The sequence below is a fragment of the Ambystoma mexicanum genome, chromosome 5q (assembly GCF_040938575.1).
Source record: "Ambystoma mexicanum isolate Mex_15411 chromosome 5q, UKY_AmexF1_1, whole genome shotgun sequence".
NCBI lineage: Eukaryota > Metazoa > Chordata > Amphibia > Caudata > Ambystomatidae > Ambystoma > Ambystoma mexicanum.
Window position 1 is genome coordinate 1057802837 of NC_090933.1, and position 20877 is coordinate 1057823713.

Genomic DNA, 20877 nt, shown 5'->3' on the forward strand with positions numbered 1-20877 from the left:
GTGCTCCTTCAATAAAAACCCTAATAATAATAATAATATGAATAATACTAATAATAATGAAGCAGTTGAGCGCCACTATCAGATCTGATATCAAATGTTTGTTTACTGCTTATTTGGCATTTGACAGGAGCTTTGCAATCAGTGGTGGGAACAATTTGACTAGTCAATTTCTCCCATGCATCTGCAGAGATTTGTACATACATACTTATGAACATTCTATGCAATCCTGCCTCCACCCGCACTAGAGACGGCGCCGTCCCCTGACGCCAACGACGGTCGGAACACAAACGTTGGATGCCTCCGCCACAGTGAGCTTGCATGGGGAGTGACAGAGGGGAGGGCACCCGTGTGAATCTCTCCTCCGCAACGGGGCGCAGATCAACACCAGGTACCTTAACCCCGGTGAGCTGCGTAGCACGGAGCCCGCTCCAGCAGAGGGAGAGAGCCCCGCCTGCAGCATCTGAGAGCATGATAGAGGCTGGGAAACGCCGAGAGCAACCATTCAACACCCCGATTAATCTGAAATTAAATCTCTGAACGCCCACACCCGCAGAATGAGAGACCTGTGCTGGCGAACATCCCCGGAACGGAAGGAGAACCAACAAGCCGGGTTACAGAAAACAAGGTGCCTGGCCTTCCCGCCTGGCCCCCGATCCAGCAGACCTCAGTGGGGAGGAGGCCCGAAACACCAGAGGTGAGGAGAGAGGGGGGACCTGCAAGCTAATAGCGGGGCCACAGTGGCAGCCCTACAACTCAGAGCACTGACGCACACCACCTTGGTGCATAAAGCCCTCCCCGGATCCGAACAGAAGGTGGAGGACATTAACTCCTACTGGAGATAAGGAAGCATTAGTCCCCCCATTATTGGAATTACCCAGGCCACACCAAGGAGCTGGATAGACATTTGGCACACTTGAAACTAAGTATTCTGGGCGCTGCGGGCCACAAGGTTAGTCCTTGCTCCACCTAGTGACTGCCACTGACCAATCCTAGCACACCTATCCAGATTAGAGCTCCCTTGCCCTGACCATCATCAGGAGCCGAAAAATATTGCCACTGTGATAAACCAGGCACCATGGTACCAAAACACTGCCATGGCCGCCAGGGGCAAAGCTAAACCGGCCACAATGGACACTTTTGTCACTGCCAAAACGAAGAGCTCGACCAGCTTACACCTTCCAACCCCCGAACCTACACAAACAAAGGGAGCGGACTCCACTGAAAGTCAATCCCAAGTGCTAGAAGCCATTGCATCACTGCGCACATTCATAGACTCGAAGATGAATTCAGATCTGATATCCAGCTGGTGCGCCAAGATGCCAGGAACTTAACAGAAAGAGTGACGAACTCTGAAGCAACCATAAGGGAGACGACTGAAAACACTGTCGAGTTGAAGGCCAAGGTTGTAGACCTCGAGATGAAGGTCGCCATACTCGAGGCGAGGGCTGTAGAGGCAGAGGGAAAGGCCAGATGGGGCAACATCAGAATATTGGGAGTACCGGAAGGTGATGATGGCCCGTACCCAACAGCATACATAGAGTCCCTACTGCAACAAGAAATAGGTGCAGGAAAACTCACACAAGGATTCGCAGTTGAAAGGGCACACATGTCCCTCCAAAAGAACCCCCCCGGCTCACATCCTCGCCCGATAATCGCCAAAATACTCAATTTCCAAGACCGTGAAACCATCCTGAGGTACTCCAGGGAGAAGGGCCCCATTGAACGTGGCAACGCCAAAATAACCATTTACCCAGACTACACCCCAAAGGTCCAAAGGGAAAGAAACTCATTTGTGCCGATTAAGGCCAGGCTGTGGCAATTAAATTTAAAATACCTGCTGCTTTATCCATCAAAGCTGAAGGTCATCTTCAAGGGTCGTGCGATCTTCCTAGAGTCCCCAGCAGCTGCCAATATGTGGATGGAGGACAACAAGGCAGAGAAACCCACCTCCGGGACAAATGAGGAAAACCATTTAACAGCACATATGAACCACCAACACTTGCTGCATCGCAACTCCAACGCAAAACATGGGCAATCTGCCACCAAGGAAGTAACCTACACTATAGTTAGCTAAATAGATGTGGCCCTCGCTTGGCCCCGCACCAGGCCCAGGACTTAACCCCCACGAACAGACCAGGACAGGCCAGTTGCCTGACCGACCCAGCTCGAGCCCGATACCTGGATGGGTCCTGACCGTGCGAGAGCGCCCGAGCACCGCAAGAAAAATGCAGTCGCTGGGCGCACCAATTCCAATTTCGTAAATGTTCTAGTGGTTACACAGTATTCACATTACCACAATTGAAGAGGCAGAGGGCAGAGTCACCACAGATTTTGGACTAAGAGCCGAGAACGGGAAAGCACTGATGGGAATCAACGGCTGCTGCACGGTATCAGAATGGGCAGACATAAAGGACACACCGCTCCATCCCAATGGCAACACAACTGAAAATGATGACGTGGAATGTACGCGGGATGGGCTCATACTTAAGAAGGAATCGGATTCAATCCTATCTCCGCAGAAAGAAGATCTCGATTGCAATGCTTCAAGAGACCCACCTATCGGAGGAGTCCTCATCCAAGCTGGCAGAACGATGGGGAGGCACAGGGAAAGGAGCACCTTACTCCAGCTATGCCCGATGGGTCTTCACCTGGGTGAATCCGAACGTTCCATTTCAACTGCTAGGCACGGAGGCCGACAGAGAAGGCAGGTATTTAATAATGTGGGGAACCATCGAGCATACCACGGTCTGCCTGGTGAACTCCTACTTTCCGCATCATGGTATACCCTCACACCACAAGACAATATGCGCCAAGATGGTACACCACAGGGAACGAACCTTCATATGGGGAGGCGACTTCCAACTGCGTCAGAAACGGAACCTTGGACAGATCTATACCCCCTCAACAACCACATAACGCTGCCACCCAAGCACTTAACGACACGCTGAAATATCTCAACTTACTCAGTTACTCATTCTACTCGGCCCCACACACGATCCACGCAAGGATTGACTATTTCTTCATCGACAGAGAACAAACCCCGTTGGCAGACACCACGGCATACCTGGGCAGGTCGATCTCTGATCACTCGCCGTTAATTATGCAATGGAAATTAAGAAGACCCAGACCACCGATTCCGACATGGAGAATGCCCACCGCAGCCCTCACTGATCATGACTTCAGAGAAGAACTGGGTACCAAATTAGAGTACTACATTGATACCAACAAAGGATCTGTATCAAGCTGTTGCACGCTGTGGGAGACTATGAAGGTAGTGACACGTGGAGAAGCGATATCAGGGGCAGGAGGCATCCGGAAGCACTTGATGGCGACGCTAGAGCAGCGAGAAGCTGAAATAATGTGCCTCGAAGCCTGCTCCGACACCACTCCAGAGGTACAAGTGACTGCTAGAAATTTGCGTTGAATGCCGCACAGCCTGGGACAGGTTGGCCAAATTTGATTTCACAACAAACACCGCCAGGGCCCATAAGGAAGCCAATAAACCAGGCAGACTACTGGCCTGGTTGTGCAAACACGAACAGCCGAGACACCTACCGACAGAGATCACTGACGAAAATGAGACAACACATAAATCACAACAAGATATCAACAACGCTTTCTCTGAGTTTTACTCCAAACTATACTCCCACAACAAGCAAATACCCGCAAATGAAATTAAGACCACCCCGGAAGAAATAGGACTCCCAAAGCTATCCGAAGAACAGAGAGAGGCATTAGACGCGGAAATCACCACAGAAGATGTTACGGAAGCAATCAGGTCTCTGCCCACCTGCAAGACTCCTGGTAGCGACGGCCTTACACCCGAATTTTACAAAGCCTACGAAGCATCCATCACCCCAATACTGCACAAGGTTTTCATGGAGGCATACGAAAATGGAATTCTCCCCAGCACCATGAAAGAGACAATCATAATCCCCATGCTCAAGCCAAACAAACCACCCACAGACTGCAACTCGTATCGCCCACTAGCGATGCTAAATTATGATAGCAAGATCCTGACCACTATTCTAGCCAAAAGACTTGCGAGGGTGGCCGGAACCTTAATTCATGATGACCAGAACGGCTTCATCCCCGGACGCAATACCACGGCTAAACTGAGAAGGCTTCAGCACATCACGGTGGAAACCCACACAAGAAACGAATATCTCGCGGTGCTTTTACTTGACGCCATCAAGGCCTTTGATTCCATATTCTGAAAATGGCTGGTTGAGGAGCTGAGAGAGTTTGGATTTGGAGAAGGCTTTGTGAGATGGATCAAAGTACTCTACAATTCACCCATAGCGAGATTGAAGACTGGAGGAATGATCTTAAAACCCTGGGCGATACAGCGAGGCACCAGGCAGGGATGCCCATTGTCACCGATGTTATACATCTTAGGCTTGGAACCGATCGCTATTTATCTTAGAAAGCAGTTCTTTGACGCGTTCATCAAATTGGGCAACCATTACTCTTTAATATCTCTATATGTGGACGACGTGCTCTTATACCTGAAGGACCCACATGTAAATTCACAAGTCATACTAGACGTCCTTGACAACTACGCACTTTACTTAGGGATCAAGTTCAGCAGATGGAAATCCTGTGCATTCCCACTGGCCCGACTCAGAGACCTACCAGAAGTCGACCTGCCGGCTGTGGGGATAAAATGGCAGCCTGAGGAATTCCGATATCTGGGAATCAATATACATCGCACTCCAGAACTCACACACGACCACAACACCGAAATAACAATGAAAGGACTCAGCAAATCCATGAAATTCTGGTCGAAACTACCACTCGCAATGATGGGCAGAGCAGCCATTGCAAAAATGATAATCCTCCCTTGCGTTTTATACTTTTTCACAAACATCTGCGACTTCATCCGTCCACCCTTCTTCAAGAAGCTGGAACCGTTAATCAGAGACTTCCTATGGGGCCCATCGAGACACAAACTACCCCTATCAATTCTCACGTTGCATCACAAAGAAGGTGGAGTGCAACTTCCTGACTTTCAAATGTATTACTTAGCGGCGCAGCTTAGTCACGTGACAAAATGGCTTCAGGATGAGTCGAACACTGAGCTGGAACTATTACGACAGATACCCTCCAATCTGTTCCCCAAAGAGACACTCTGGAACCCACTGAAACAGACACAGGACGTCCCCATGATTGCAAAGCTGGGCAGACAGACCGGGACCAGAACCCGCTCCACCCTGCAATTGAGCCATCCATATTCACCCAACACCCCTATCCTGGTGGACGCATGTAAAACTATAACAGACCTCGCGGTGGCGAGAAGCTGGGAGAAAGCTGGGATCTATGCATGGGGGGACATGTTCGAAGATGGCAAATTCAGAGACTTCGAATCAATACAAATGGCAGAAGGACTCACCAGCGGCCAATTTCTGTGGTATCATCGACTCAGACAAATTGCTAAAAGAAAATGGGACAACTGGCCCGAGGAACCCAGTCCGGACCCTTTACTACAAGAGATGCATGATCTAGCAGACAGCTGGAAGCCAGTGTCCCGGCTCTACAGCCGATTGATGGACAAACCCAACCCCAAAAGGACGTCACTAAAAAAAAGGTGGGAAACCACCTGGGTATCACACTTACGGCCAAAGAATGGGAAAGGATACTACTTTATCCCAAGGAGGTGTCTAGAAACACCAGATTCAGGCAAATACAAATTAATGTCCTTTACAGGACGTATATGACCCCACAGAGGGTGGCCAGCTTTAGCAAGAAAGCATCACTGAATTGCCCCTGGTGTGGCACTGACACAGCTGACCTGCTCCACATGTTCTGGACCTGTACTAAGACGATGCAACTCTGGTCCAAAGTCAAGCAGACCAGCACAGCAGCTGGCATTACCAGATACAAATGGCATCCGAAAGAATGCTTATTAGGAGCCCACCCCAGAATGAGTAAATATAAGCACGTAGTCAAGCTGATGGACCTATCCTGCATCCTTGCAAAAAGAACCAATGCAATGGCTTGGAAGTCACCTGGAGGTCCGAGATATGAACGCTGGATTAAGGAACTAGAAAGGTGGACTGAAGCAGAGACCAGAGCATGGCCAACTCCGGAGTGGATGAACCAAACAACACCCTTGAACCGTGGAAAGCCCTACTGAGAGACATACCCTTTACTGCGTATCACAAACCCCCCTGAACTTTTGCTCCCCCCACCTCTGCCCCCAAACGGAAGTTGAAGACATCACAGCATCAAATGAAGACTGTTTGTTCGTTTGTTCATTATGTTGTTTCCCCCCCTTTATTTTTCCTTTTCTTTTTTCTTTCTCCCTGTTTTGTTAAATGTTACCACGCGTAATCACAAGACGAATTGTTAACTCCTAATTTGTCACGTGTTAATCAAAGCTCATTTGATTAAATGCCAATAAAATATGTTTTTTAAAAAAAAGGAACATTCTGTGCACACACCGATATGAATGCAACAGTTCCTTTAAGCTATTGTATCTACACGTGAAATGAGCCTGTAATTTCGAAAATGCCTGTAGCTGCCGGGCAACTGCAATAATGCTGTTTTGAAATGCCAGTGCATTATGTGAAACAGCAAATGGACAGTTAACAATGTATATATTTTAGTGGTTGATATAGTGCCTCATACAGATGCTTGCAGTTTCCAGTGTCTAAGGATTGTAATAATACATGTCACTATTACTACCCTCTCGTTGTACTCAGTGTTTCTACCTGTGGTTGAATCGGCCCAACGGGGTATGGAACTCAAGACATCGGGATGTTCTCAGGGCGGGTGCATTGCGTGTGAGCTATTCTCACAACTATGATCTTCTGCATGGAATCAGCGGATTATATTTCAATGCGCAATTCTCGAGAAGATGTTGAATACCATGATCAAAATCTCCACAGGGTCACCCCTATCTTTTATAAAACTGGTCCGCTTGAGGCGCTGAATACGGTTGCCAGGGCAAGGAAGCAGTTTTGGTCATCTGAGAAGGCTCCTGGGGAATCCCATTTGGTGAAATACAGTCCCCACAACTGGAGAGGCGTACTTACTCCTACCTGAAGTGAGTGAGAAGAAATCGGTCTAGCTGTCACAAGATCACACATATGTGTGGATGGCGGGAAAAAGTCTGCAAATCCAGCTTGGAATTGAAAATAAAAAGCCCCATGCTTAAGTGGAACACCAATTAAGCGATTACTTTGGAAAAGAAAATCTGTACTCTTAACATGTGCATGAATTACGTTCAGTATTTAAATTGATATACGTCTTGATGAAGGCCTTTTGTACCACTGTAGGAAACATCATGGACAAATGTATTCCGTCATAACTTGGGACGAAACCCAGTGTGGACAGCTGAATGTCGACGTTTAATGTGTAACGTCTGTTTTGGTCTTCCTGGAGGGGGGCTAGACTCCGTGTGGGTTATGTGGTATACTAAACATTGATAAATTGTACGTGTTAGGTTAGAGTGTCTATTTCTGGTTTATAGTCATTGCATCGAATGCAAGACCATCGAATGCCTTACTAGAAAAATGCATCAAATGCATTTTCGTTTCTTTTTTTTTGCTTAATGGGGGGTCCCCCGCAGCCTACCTTTTTTAACCTTTAAAACTCATTATAATTAAAATAAACACTTTACTGTTAAAAAAATGCAGTCGATGCATTTTTTTCGATGCATTTTTTCTATGGTAAGGCATTCGATGGTCTTGCATTCGATGCAATGACTAGATACCCTATTTATAATTAGAATTTTGCTAATCACACATGTGATCAGTTGGGGACCATGTTCAAAATAAGGTTTATTGGATTTTGTTTCCAATAATTGGACAGTACATTGAAATACTGTTGCACTTAAAGCAAGCACTTTCATCCATTTTGCACTTTATGGAATTTGTGTAGCACTTTAATGCAATTTTGCACAGAGGCGATTGGTCTGAATTAGTAATGCTTGTTATGATTTTAATGTGTATTCATAGTATTCAGTTGTTTAAAGATATGATGTTGTCTTTCTAAGTGTTTTTGAGAGATTTGTAGAAGTAACACCATCAAATGACGTAGTTTTTTTTATAAAATAGTGTGCCACTAGATTTATTATCCAATATAAAGTAATTAAAAAGACTGAGGTGTCCCCTTTTTGAGGCATATGAGGGCGGGGTATCCTACTCTGTGCTTTTGGTATACCATGATCAGTAATCGGGGGTTAAAAACGTTTCTCTAGCCAGATACGTGAGGCCAGGTGGGCTACGCGTGAAGGTGCTACACTGTCTAGTGCAGTGAAACTTTCCCTGTATCCTTATCCATTGAGACGAAACAATTCTTGCAGGGTTCCACGGTCTGAGCAAGATGACCAGAGAAGAGGGGAAGAGTTTTCACATTTTCCATCAGACACGTAATCCCCCCAAACATGGCAGAGCTGGGGTGCTGCATGAAAGACAAACGTTTCACGTGGCGCACAATGCCCAGCACAGAAAAGATGCCAACATATCAAATCACCAAGAGCATCCAGTCATGCTATGAGCCACCGTTGCTACCTGCTCACTACACCTTGGAGTTTTGTTCGGTAATGTTACTGGAGGTAAATACCATCTTCGCCCGTGGTATTCCTTAAAATCTACCCAATTCAGAATTTGCATCGGGCCCAGTGAAAACACAGTGGTATTCCAGGAGTACCATTTGTTACCTCTTTTTAATCAATTTTCACCATCATATCGGTGATGAAATTGATTGTGTACTGTAGTTGGTCGAAATGCACAAAAGGGCCAATTCTGATCCTTTGATGCATTACCAGGGTAAGATGGCGCGAGGCAGGGTGTGAGAGATGCATATCTTATAACCCCCATACAATTGAGTTATACGAAAACATGTTTCACTGTATTGAAGGCAAGGACCTTGAGTCCAGAGAAAAAAGTTAACAATACTGTTTGGGAACATTTTGGGAAATCCTTCTTTCCATAGAAATACCGCCAGCGGTATTTCCCTACTCAGCTATGAATTGCGGTGGTAAAGTCAGCAGTATTTGGCCAAATGTCAGCATTTCTACTGTTTTGCCCAACACATGATGAGTCCCCAAGGCTGAACGAAGATGTCTTCAGCGGGTGAGTCCTCCAGTAGGGCCCATAAGAGGTAAACACTTTATCAACCCAATGAGCTGCTCCTGGTCAGCTATTTACCTTTGGACAGTGTTCATCTGATCCCCACTAAACCTCATTCCATTGTGTCGCGGCCAGGAGCTTTATTGGTATTATGGGTCTTCTTCAGTCTATTCTTTAATCTAAGGGGTTGACAGAATATTATTTGTATTAAATGTGTACATAGGCACAAACATATTTTAATCATTATCAGTTTGGCGCGTTCCTTTATTTAACATAGCCTCTCCATTTCTTGGGCTTGCCCTGCTACCAAAAACCAAACATGGATGAATTTAAGAAGCCATTTTCCCTTTTTGTGCAGGCAATCAAAGAGTGATTTTGGTGGCAGTTCTGTCATGTCCTTCTCTTGTACTGCCTTTTACATGCAATCCTCACTGAAAGACAATCAAATCTTCCTGTTTGACTTTCATGTTTACCCATGTCACTCTGTGCACCCCATCTGCCTATTGGTTCCCTCAGCCTATTATGCGCCTGCTTGACTACCTGTCTGTTTGGTGGTATTTCTGTTCGGTCCAGTTCTGCTTCATGCATTCTTCCCTTCCCTGCCATCATCTGTCTGCTAGTCTGCTTCCCTGCAGCTCTCTGGCCGGCCTCTCTTGGCCCTTCTTCCTGCTCCTACCTGCAAGGCATAAAACCTCAGGGTCATCTTCGACTCCACACTCTCCTTCTCTCCTCACATGTCTCTAAGAAGTCACACTACAGCTCCACCTCCTCAGAGGTATTCTTCCTTTCCTCTCCTTCCCCCAGAAGCTCACTGTCTCCAGAGCTCTGGTTCTCTCTAGGCTGTACTACTTTAACAGCCTCTATCTAAATCTGCCTGCCTCTACTCTCCGCCCTCTGCAACTCATCCAGAACAGGAATGCGAGACTTGTCCTTGGCCTCAAGCCCAGGGACCGTATCTCTCCAGGACTGAAATTTCTTCACTGGCTCCCAGTGGCTGGGAGGATTAAGTTCAAAACCCTCTGCATTGTCCACAAGGCCTTCTGGGCCCTGGGGCCGAAATACCTTCAACTCTCTCTTCCTAAATATCTTCCTTCTCGAGCTCTTCCCTCATCTGCCTCCAACTCCCTCAGGGTCAGCCGCTTCTCCAAGCAACGAGCTGGGGGTAGATCTCTCTCCGCGGCAGGGGCCTCCCTCTGGAACAGCCTTCCTGCCACCCTGAAACTTGAGGTGAACCATCTCCAGTTCCGGAAGCACCTCAAAACCTTCCTCTTTGCTTCTGCTTTCTCTCCCCTCTCCCCTGCTAAATTCCTGATTGAAACTCCACTGAATCTGCACCGGGCCACTCTCACTGATCTCGGTCCCTGGCCCAGCCACTCTCCCCTTGCACTGCCTCCCTTGGCAACCACTGCACCGCAGGACTGTCTCTGTATCCCTACAGCCCCCATCCCAGCACTCTGTCTGAACTTACCTTGCACTTGCCACCAGCTGGCCCTTTATTTATCTTATTATTCTACTATCCCATGTACTGCACTTTCCCCCCTCCCTTGCCCCTCGCACTTTCCCTTCCCCCTTCGCTTGCGCGATCTGAATGACACCTGGCCTAGTAAGATCATTGTCTGTCTTCCCTTGTCCCCCCTCCCTGCCTCATCGCGCCTTGAAATACTTGTGTATAGGCGCGTTATAAATGCCATATCATATCACATCATATCAAATGCCTGGTAAGCCATCTTGCTATGTGGTCTGGTTATCGGAGTCTGTTTCCTATTGGCCTGCTGGTCTGTCCATCTACCGGTTCTCCTCCACCACCCACCCCATTGATCCTGCAGGTTCTGCATGATCTCTCTCATGTGACAGGGCCTCAACTCCTCCCACTGCAGCGTGAAGGATATACATAGAAGCTCTCCATACCTGGTGGCTAGCAGCGGGTAGCTGAGGGCAGGGTTGAACCACGCCTCCTTCATTCGCGGCATGCTGTCGTACATCAGGAGATCCTTCTCGGTCAGAATGACTAACACTGGCTTCCACCGCTTCTCGTTCTCACCCGGCACCTGCAGCAGAACACACAGTGACGTCACTGGAGTTTAGGCTTGTTGACAGAAAGAGGAGTAAGAGACTAAGCAATTGCGTTCACAGTGCAGATGTATTTTGTACATGTGTATATACATTATATTTGGTTACTTTGTAGTTTTGGAACATTCTACATTGCAGTAAACCACTTCAAAGTGCTAATGACGAGTGTGGGGGGAGTTAATGGGAGCGGGGGAGCAGGCAGAGGTAAGGAAGAAGAAGCATATTTTAGTCAACTATTCACAAAACAGGTTCCATATTCGCCGGGAGCATTCGTCCAATAAATGGTGGCACACAGAGAATACACCATACTTGCCCATACTTGCCAACATTCTGTTGCCAAAAAGATGTAGGATTTTTTAAGTTTCAAAAATAATACTTCGCATAACCATTACATCACAGGAAAATACAAAACATACATTGTTGGCACCACTGGAGTATTCTAAAATACAGAACCCTTCAAACACCACAACATGGAAAGATGTTCAAATGTTTAAAATGTATAATTCTGAATGGTAATTTAGCACCAAATTCAATTGCCTAACTTCACAGAAGGTAATCCCACAGAGCTGGTAGGCAACGGTTGCCACTGCTCTGTAGCAGCAGAAGAGGCAATACATATGTATTCCTGCAATCCAAGATGAATAACTGAACAACATGGGGACTGATACCCTCCGCAGTCCGATATGCAGATGCTGTGTGATTTTGGTATGCGCTGCCACTTGCCTTCACTGGTGGTTCACCTAAGGCCTGTCCCAGGCCAGAGTGCAGGGCAGAGTCATGTAGCTGTCAAGTCACTGGATTGGTCTGAGCCCATCACTCAAAGTAATCACCCGCCCACAGCACAGACAGACTAACTAATGTGTTGCATGCTTTGTCATGGGCCCGTCTCAAGCAGCCTGCCTTAGAGTCACATACATTACCAGCCCCTGTAAAAAGCAGTAGGATCTGTCACCCAAATCTGTAGGCGGTAGGACTGCTTAAAAAGCCTTAGCCTACTGCCCAAATCAGTAGGGTTGGCAAGTATGATACACTGAGTAAGTGCAAAGCAGAAAAGAAGCAGGTCGGGCTCAAACTGCAAATGCGCTTGGACTACACAGAATGGAGATTTACGGCCCTTGCCGGCACTTGTAATCTGCCAGTTATTCTGGCAGATCAAGTGCCGGTAATGGCAATTCTGTTTGCCCGTATTCCGGTGGATTTACCATTATTGGGCCTCATTGCAAGTTTGGCGGTAGCCGTGCTGCTAAAACCGCCAGGCTGCCGCCAAACTTGTCATTATTTCCGGCACCCGCGAATGGGCAATTACCGGGGCATTCCAGCCCCGCCGGACCCGGTATTTGCCCATTCGCAGGCGCCGGAAAAAAATGCTCCCCTTTCCCATGGGGAGGGGGGATGCACCGGCACCATTCAGAATGGTGCCGGTGCATCCGACATGCTCTGCTTGCGGGTGCGGCTCTGCCCACCAAGTCAGACCTGGCAGGCAGAAAGGCACCCGCGAGCACAACTTGTAGTTTGCTGGTCCGGGAACTACGGTACCAGCAAGCTTACCGGTACCATTGTTCCCGGACCGGCAGACTTATAATGAGGCCCATTGTCTCAGGAGGATAGCTCAGGGACAATGCGCTCGCCTTGAAAGCAAGACGACACAGAGCAACACAGGTACGACCCCTAGGTCTGTGCTTATAAACCTGTGGGTATTAAAAGTGTTATAAATAACCAATTACAATTCCGGCAAACTTAGAAAGAGACCCAAATGTCCTCATTACAAGTTTGACGGTAGCCTTGCTGGTAAAACCGGCAGGCTTCCGCCAAACTTGCAAATTTTTCCGCCGCCCGTGTATGGGCAATTACCGGGTCATTACGGCCCTGCCAGACCCGGTAATTGCCCATTCACGGGCGCCGGAATGAAATGCTCCCCATTCCCATATGAGCCGGGAATGGGGAGGTCGGATGCACCGGCACCATTCAGAATGGTGCCGGTGCATCTGACATGCTCTGCTCGCGGGTGCCGGTACGCCCGCCAGGTCAGACCTGGCGGGCGGGAAGGCTCCTGCGAGCAGAACTTGTAGTTTGCCGGTCGGGTAACAACGGTACCAGCAAGCTTACCGGTACCATTATTACCGGACCGGCAGACTTATAATGAGGTCCCAATGTCTTTTCAAATGATTTCCAGAACACATCCAGAGGGGTGAAAGGTGGCACCACGGGAAGCACAGGCTTTAATGTTGGGCACCTCTCCTCTATCCATATAACAGATGCCAATGTCAACCAGCCAATGGTATTTATTGCACTCTTTCCTTCTTCATTTACCCATCCACCCATTAAAGCTCAAGCGTGTAGAAGCCATTGGAAAGGTCCACGGTGCAACAATAACTGTTGAATTGAGTTGCTCCGCGTCAGTCTCTAGAGCAGGGGTGCACAACTGATTTTGACAGAGGGCCGAAAGTACCTTACATGAGGGCTATAGTGGGCCGAAAAGTAAAAGTGGGCGGGGCGGTAGGCGGGACATGTCAGGAGGCTTTTTCAACCCCCAATTTGTATTAAACACATGGAAAAAGAATATGTTTTTGAGGGGTAACTATTTTTATTGCATTTCAAACTTACATTTTGTACTACACATTTTCCATTGTTATAATTTATTTCGATTTAGTTATTGCATGCAAACACTATGCCCCCTATCCCTCACCCCCCAAGCAAACACTATGCCCCCTGTCCCTCACCCCCCAAGCAAACACTATGCCCCCTGTCCCACACCCCCAAGCAAACACTATGCCCCCTGTCCCTCACCCCAACCAAACACTATGCCCCCTGTCCCCCTCACCCCCCCAAGCAAACACTATGCCCCCTGTCCCTCACCCCCCAAGCAAACACTATGCCCCCTGTCCCTCACCCACCAAGCAAACACTATGCCCCCTGTCCCTCACCCCCAACCAAACACTATGCCTCCTGTCCCTCACCCCCCAAGCAAACACTATGCCCCCTGTCCCTCACCCACCAAGCAAACACTATGCCCCCTGTCCCTCACCCCAACCAAACACTATGCCCCCTGTCCCTCACCCCCAACCAAACACTATGCCCCCTGTCCCTCACCCCCAACCAAACACTATGCCCTCTGTCCCTCACCCCCCAGGCAAACACTATGCCCCTGTCCCTCACCCACCAAGCAAACACTATGCCCCCTGTTAACATTCCAACATTCATACACATCCGACACACCCCCACCCCCGCATCTAAACATGCACACAAAATACATTAACATTCCAACATTCATACACATCCGACACACCCCCACCCCCGCATCTCAACATGCACACAAAATACATTAACATTCCAACATTCATACACATCCGACCCCCCCACCCACCTCCGCATCTCAACATGCACACAAAATACATTAAAATTCCAACATTCATACACATCCGACCCCCCCACCCACCTCCGCATCTCAACATGCACACAAAATACATTAACATTCCAACATTCATACACATCCGACACACCCCCACCCCCGCATCTCAACATGCACACAAAATACATTAACATTCCAACATTCATACACATCCGACCCCGCCCCCACCCCCGCATCTCAACATGCACACAAAATACATTAAAATTCCAACATTCATACACATCCGACCCCCCCCCCCATCGCAACATACACACACAAACATAAAGTAAAACAGACCCGACACACAAACACAAACAGACCACTTACCGGAGACGTGCTGGAAGGCAGGCAGGTAAGCGGCAGGTAAGCTGGAACGCTGGAATCGTACTACGGCTGGCGTGGCCCAAGGCTGAAATGCCTTCCGGCATCAAGCCTTATGGACCACGCCAGCCGTAGTGCTGGCCCTCCATTGGGTCAGCACACACACACTACGTGGCTCGTAGGAGCAACGTGGTGCATGTGTGCTGAGCGAATGACGGCCAGCGTTTTGTCCGGCCTGGAAGACAACAAAGACTTTCCTAATGGAGGGCGGCCGCGGGCCGCCCTCCATTAGGAAAGTCTTTGTGCCTCGCGGGCCGGACAAAAGAGCATGGCGGGCCGCAACTGGCCCGCGGGCCGTATGTTGTGCACCCATGCTCTAGAGGAATACAAATGATGGCACTGGCGTAGGCTTTATATGGAATTCAGCATCTATCCGAATTTTGAAATAGTGGTTTTCATTATTAATTTAAGGTGCACCATGGCCGGAACTGTCTGCTTACCCAGAAAAGCGGTTGTCGTTTTATCAAATTGGAAAGGTTGAGCCCTGTGTTACCAAAGCAATACAAAGCTCTGAGCCATTTTCTGCACCAATTAGAACAATGCCAAGCATAGCTGCATGGCTTACTCTGGCGGTACACAAATATTACTGTAGATGATTTATCATTCCATCCTTGCTCCAGCTAAAGCACCAACATACAGACTACACGCCTTATCATGAGCTTGGCAATGGAGTAACGCTTGGTGGTAACTTCTGTTACTGTCACTTTTTGTTGGTAATGGAATTAGCCCCAGTTTTACCGCTCCACCCAAATCTCTTTTTGCTCGTCGATATGACTAAAAATCTCCTGATCAATGCCTCCAAATGAGAACCATGACAAGTTGGAAACTGTTTTCAGGAGCTGCTTTTATTGTACCCGTCACAGACCCTCCACAATGAGACCACAACATGTGCTGATAATGTCTCCCCGAGCCTGTGAGTGAACCCGGAGCCTTTTCCTGCAGAGATGCTCTTCCAGCCAAGAAATCTTTTCTTCATTTCTGTGTCCTCATTAAAGTGGATTAGTTTGCTTAATATGGTGATTGATTATTGTACATCATAATGTACTTCTAAATGTTACCCAAATTTAAAATCAATGGATATCCTCATCTTAGTTTTATTTTCAAATTCTAAGGAATTTTCTACTAAAATAAATGTTCATAATTTAGACCAGTATCGGGGGAACTTGTTTCTGCGAAGGGCTCCAGAGTGCAAAATGTCTGGACATTTTGGAACTGTCTGGGTCATATTTCCCCAACTGCTGCCTTGTCAGGAGTGCCCTTCGGCTGGTACAAAGCGTCCCGGCCGCTCCTCTCGCTGGCGTCCTGGGCCAGATTACAGAAAGCTTGCACCGGTACAAGTGAAAGGTTTACAAAAACACTTGGACATATTAGAACACTATTTCACAACGACAAGTGCAGATTGGCATGGTATAAGCACCAGGGTAAAAATTGCCATGTTGCAAAAAAGATTCCTTTCTGATCTGTTTTTTCACCAGGGCAAACTTTTCCCTAGTGCTCATGCTGTGCAAACTTTGCAAAATATGTCTACAAATGGGCACCAGTTTAATTAATTGGTGTATCCCCCGCGCCCCCAGCCCCTCAATGCCCCATAACACTTTAGTCCACTACTGAAGGTCCCTCTGCATTTTCAGCGCTGTCATGAGCAGGCCAAAATTCAAATGATAAACATTAGCCCCCGTAACAATGGCCTCACGATAACTTTTCTTTAGAAAAAAAACAAGTCAATTAGTCAATTGGCAGTGTGATTGGACATTTCCAGCTACACCTACACTTACCAAATATGTATCCTTCTACGACAATTAAAGTGAAGGACACAATGAAGCTCCTTTTAAATATTCATTTATATACAGGTCGTCTACTAGCTTGACAGGCATTTATGTGACTAGTCACGCATACAAGCAAGCTGGTTATTTATGACAATCTCTATACCCAGGTGATCTTACTACACAATTTCCTTTCATGCATGTCTCAAAGTTCAGAAAGTACAGTGGTGCAAAACAGACGATTTTTTTACTTTAATTATTTTTCATTTTGGGACTAGCAGTTTTCCATTTAAGATGTGGAAATAAAGCAACACTTCGTTTTTTATTTGGCTTAACATTTTTGTATAATGATTTACTTACAGTCAGGTTGCTTTACTATGTGATTTGTATATTTTGCAGGTAAACACTGTAAGACAGTATTATTGAAGTCCTTGAAAGCCAAACCTTAAATATATGTACCAAGTAAAGCTGATGTGGTCAGGTGTCCTGATTGTAGGGTGGGATAATATTCTGGCTGCACTGCTTAACCAAATTGTGTGACCCTGGACAGATATTTTAATCTCACTGTAGTTTAACCGTAGAATTTGAGTCTTTAGAAGTGATAATGTTAAAGACTCACCTACATCGGGGTCGATTGAACAATTAAAGACATACAAGGGTGTCCATTCTGCTCCTATGTTAGTAGCTCCTGAGTACATTGAGTAAGATCGTGTTATTGTTTCACTGGCTCTCCCTCAGTCCCATACCAATTAATTTGACAGACAGATACATAGGGCCTCATTACACGGATGGCGGTAAGGATTTACCGGTAAAATACCGGTACCGGTAAATCCTTACCGCCTTACTACGAGGTCCCTTTGCGGGCTGGGGGATTTAACGCCTGCTTTTTGCAGGCGTTAAAAACCAACCCGCAAAGGGACCCAGGGAGCTAATTACGGTACTGCAATTTGCAGTACCGTAATTAGCGCCTTCCCCATTCCCATTGAGCCCTATGGGGCAAAAATGGGAATGGGGAAGGGCAATGGTGGAAGGGGGAATTACCGCCCCTCCAACCTTGGAATGGGGCGGTACTTCCCCTTTCCGCCAAGGCGGTGCCGTTTTTTTACCGGCATGAACCATGGGGCTAATAGCGCCATGGTTCTCTTCCATCCGTATAATGGGGCCCATAGTCTCACGAGCCAATCAGTGCACCTGAGATTCTAGTATAGCGGACTGACTGACGCAGAGTCTACATTAATTTTCTCCCCTGTCATTGCTAACCACCGACGTTGCTTGGGCTTTCCTGTGTACTGCCACACAAGAGAATGAGTGAAACTGTGATATGCCCTGTTGTACTATGATATTTAGTCTTCTTCATGGGTTCTTGGAGCTTCGTGATCTGCAAGATGTGGGGTAGAGGACTAACAAAAGAGCATAGGGAGCAGAGCAGGGTTACTTTGTTACAATGCTGATGTGTGCAGATCTGAAAGGCAAAGCTCCCTGTGGTGTGTAAGTTTGAGCTACTTTGTAAGTTTTCTAGAGTATCGGCTATTGTGTTTTCCAGGTCCTAATGTAAATTATTTGTGTGGTTGTCTATGGTGTCAGTCAGAGTCATGTTTAAGGAGTGTTGAGTCTTGTGCAGGTCTAGCTATAGTAGATTAGGGGGGTGTATAGAGACATTTAGCGTAGACACATGTCTTCAGGTGGTGTATGTTCTTCTGTGTTTCAGTGCCAGAGTTGTGTGTCAAGATGTGTTGTTGGCTAGGGTGGGAGGTAGAATGATGTTGAGGGGCTAATTATTACCATGCCTTGTCCAAAGGGCTACACAATAACTGGGATCAACCGTTTCCACTTTGAAAACATTTGTTTATATCTAAGCAAACCCTTATTTATCCAGCTTTTATGTCTCGTTATGTCATACCATGTGATGTTAGCCAAAATGATGCTACATCAGGTGACGGTGCCATGGCACAAAATCAGGACCGATGGTTTTGAGTCAGCTGCCTGGGATCTGACTCCTGACTCCCACTGACACCTCAAGGACACTCCACCTGTAGCACCGCTCAGTCATGAATGGGATTATGGTACAATGCAGATGGATGTGCCCCATGAACTAGCGACTGACAAAGCCAATCACACACAATATCACAACTGCAGCGTTACCATGCTAGCAAGTACCATTAAAAAAGTATATTTTTTTCTTTTCATGATAGCATATTCTGGGCAACGTCACTGGCTTTAAATTGCACCATTTGCAGGTAATTTGATAATAGTTCAATAAGACATTTCTTGGTAAAAACGGGAAGGTGCCCTATATGCGTAAGTTTACAGTGCCCAAACCAAGGGTCTGGAGGTAGTTGCCCCCCATCATCTGAAGCTTTGCTCCCCGCACACATGCTTGGTTGTAGTCGCACACCTGGCAGCAGACATAGCAAACATTGCAGGAGTAGGTAGCCCTTTCCTCTCAAACCCCTTATTTCCCCTTAAGTGTTACAGTTGTTTTATGGGCAAATCTTGTGTACATGGTGAATGCCTTTGTCAAATGATGACTACAAGCAGATGAGCTTATCAGATGCACTTTTCTCGGGATGTTAATTTCTTGAATTGAGTACATCTTATTGGACAGTTTAAGGAGAACTCCAGTTGTAAAATAGCAGTTAAGAAATGACTAACCATTCCTGTCTTTTGGGTTCCTAAAAAAAGAAATAAAATGTATGTTTAAAAACGTGGTTATTTGCATGAGTGTGTATGTGAATGTATACATGTGTGTCTACATATGTGTGTGCACACGTGTGTATGTATGTGAGGCAAAGGCTCATTCTATGGGCTCTGACAACGACATGATGCGGAACTGGGGGCAGTATGGGAATATTTTGGGACAGAATTCGCTGGGAACAAGAAAGATGGTCAGTGTTAACATATATTGTTGAGACGGAGCTCATGTTTTATTTGGGTACTAGCAAAACAAAACAGTGGCAGTGCTAGCAAGTATTGCTGATCAGCCATATTCATTTATATGGGCACAAAAAGCATCAAAAAGGGACAGGCCTCATGATCAGATTCAGTCAAAAGTATGATACATATTGATGAGAGCCCTCCTTGTTTTTCTTTGGGGACAGCCAGCATCAATATATGTTGCAAAATGCTCCTGTGTATTGTTGGTGACCTTGCATCTATCTGAGTGGTTCATGTGTTGCCCTACAGAACGGCGTAATAACTCTACATTGTTAATCAAAATGTTTCTGAATTTGTTGCTGTTAAATGCTCAATTTTAACCCATTATTTTAAAATCATTTATTTGTGTAAGCACCACCTTAGGCCATAATGGATCAGTTCAGGTGTAGTCACTTGGATCAATTTAGAGAAACTCTTTACTCCCTCCACTTCACAAGATCACCAGTTGCAATACCGCAAAACTATTGCAATATATTGTCAGAGTAGGGCATGGAAGCCCACGGGGATGGCTGGTTAGGTCTAGCTCCCTTTCTTGACCACACATTGGGGGAACCCAATGCTCTTATAAAAAAACAGACTTTTTCCAAAGTTTACCCCGGACCCCCATCCCCCGTCCATGCACATGCTACTATCATGTTGGATACTCCAGGAATTATACATAGTTAGCGTTCAGAGTGGTTGAGGGGCTCATTCAGCCTTGCATTTCTAGCTCCTGACCTTCACATGTACATGACTTTACATGTCATGGGGCAATTGTGTTAATCTGGGGTTATTATGGACAGGATCAGTTTATTATACTATTTTGGCAAATGAGATCTCATGTGAACAATGGCAATGTCCTATGTTTTATTTAGAATGTATCTATTCTACTGTTGCTCATATGATAATGTTGGAACGCAGCAACATGCTTTATTCCAGAATATTCTATCACCTCTGGACACTGGAAGATACAGTGAGTGGTTGTCATCGCTGATGGACTTGTTGGGAAAGTTGGGAAAGCTGGCCTGGAAATTGAGGAAAACGTTGGAACATTGAGAGGATTCCTGGCAGGATGATGCTTTCATGTAACAAATCACTTTGCTTCGGAGCAAATAGACCTGGGTACACAGGGTTGATATTGTGCTTTGTATGTTTATATGTATGTGTGTATGAACAGGAGTTATGAAGCTCAAATCCAAGTAGGGCAAGTGTGGCACCACAACAGATTGACCCACAGAGTGACACACCCATCAGGTTAGTATGGATGCTGTGGGAAACCTGAGGG

At 46.6% G+C, this 20877-nt stretch overlaps 1 protein-coding gene across 1 annotated transcript in view; it reads right to left on the reverse strand.

Moving 5' to 3' along the window:
- The window catches only part of SNTB1 (syntrophin beta 1), a 714658-nt gene that overhangs the window by 69377 nt on the left and 624404 nt on the right, over positions 1-20877 (reverse strand). Inside the window, exon 4 of the mRNA XM_069621565.1 lies at positions 10986-11125. Within this exon, the coding sequence (XP_069477666.1) occupies positions 10986-11125 (140 nt within the window). The remainder of the gene's footprint in view (positions 1-10985; positions 11126-20877) is intronic.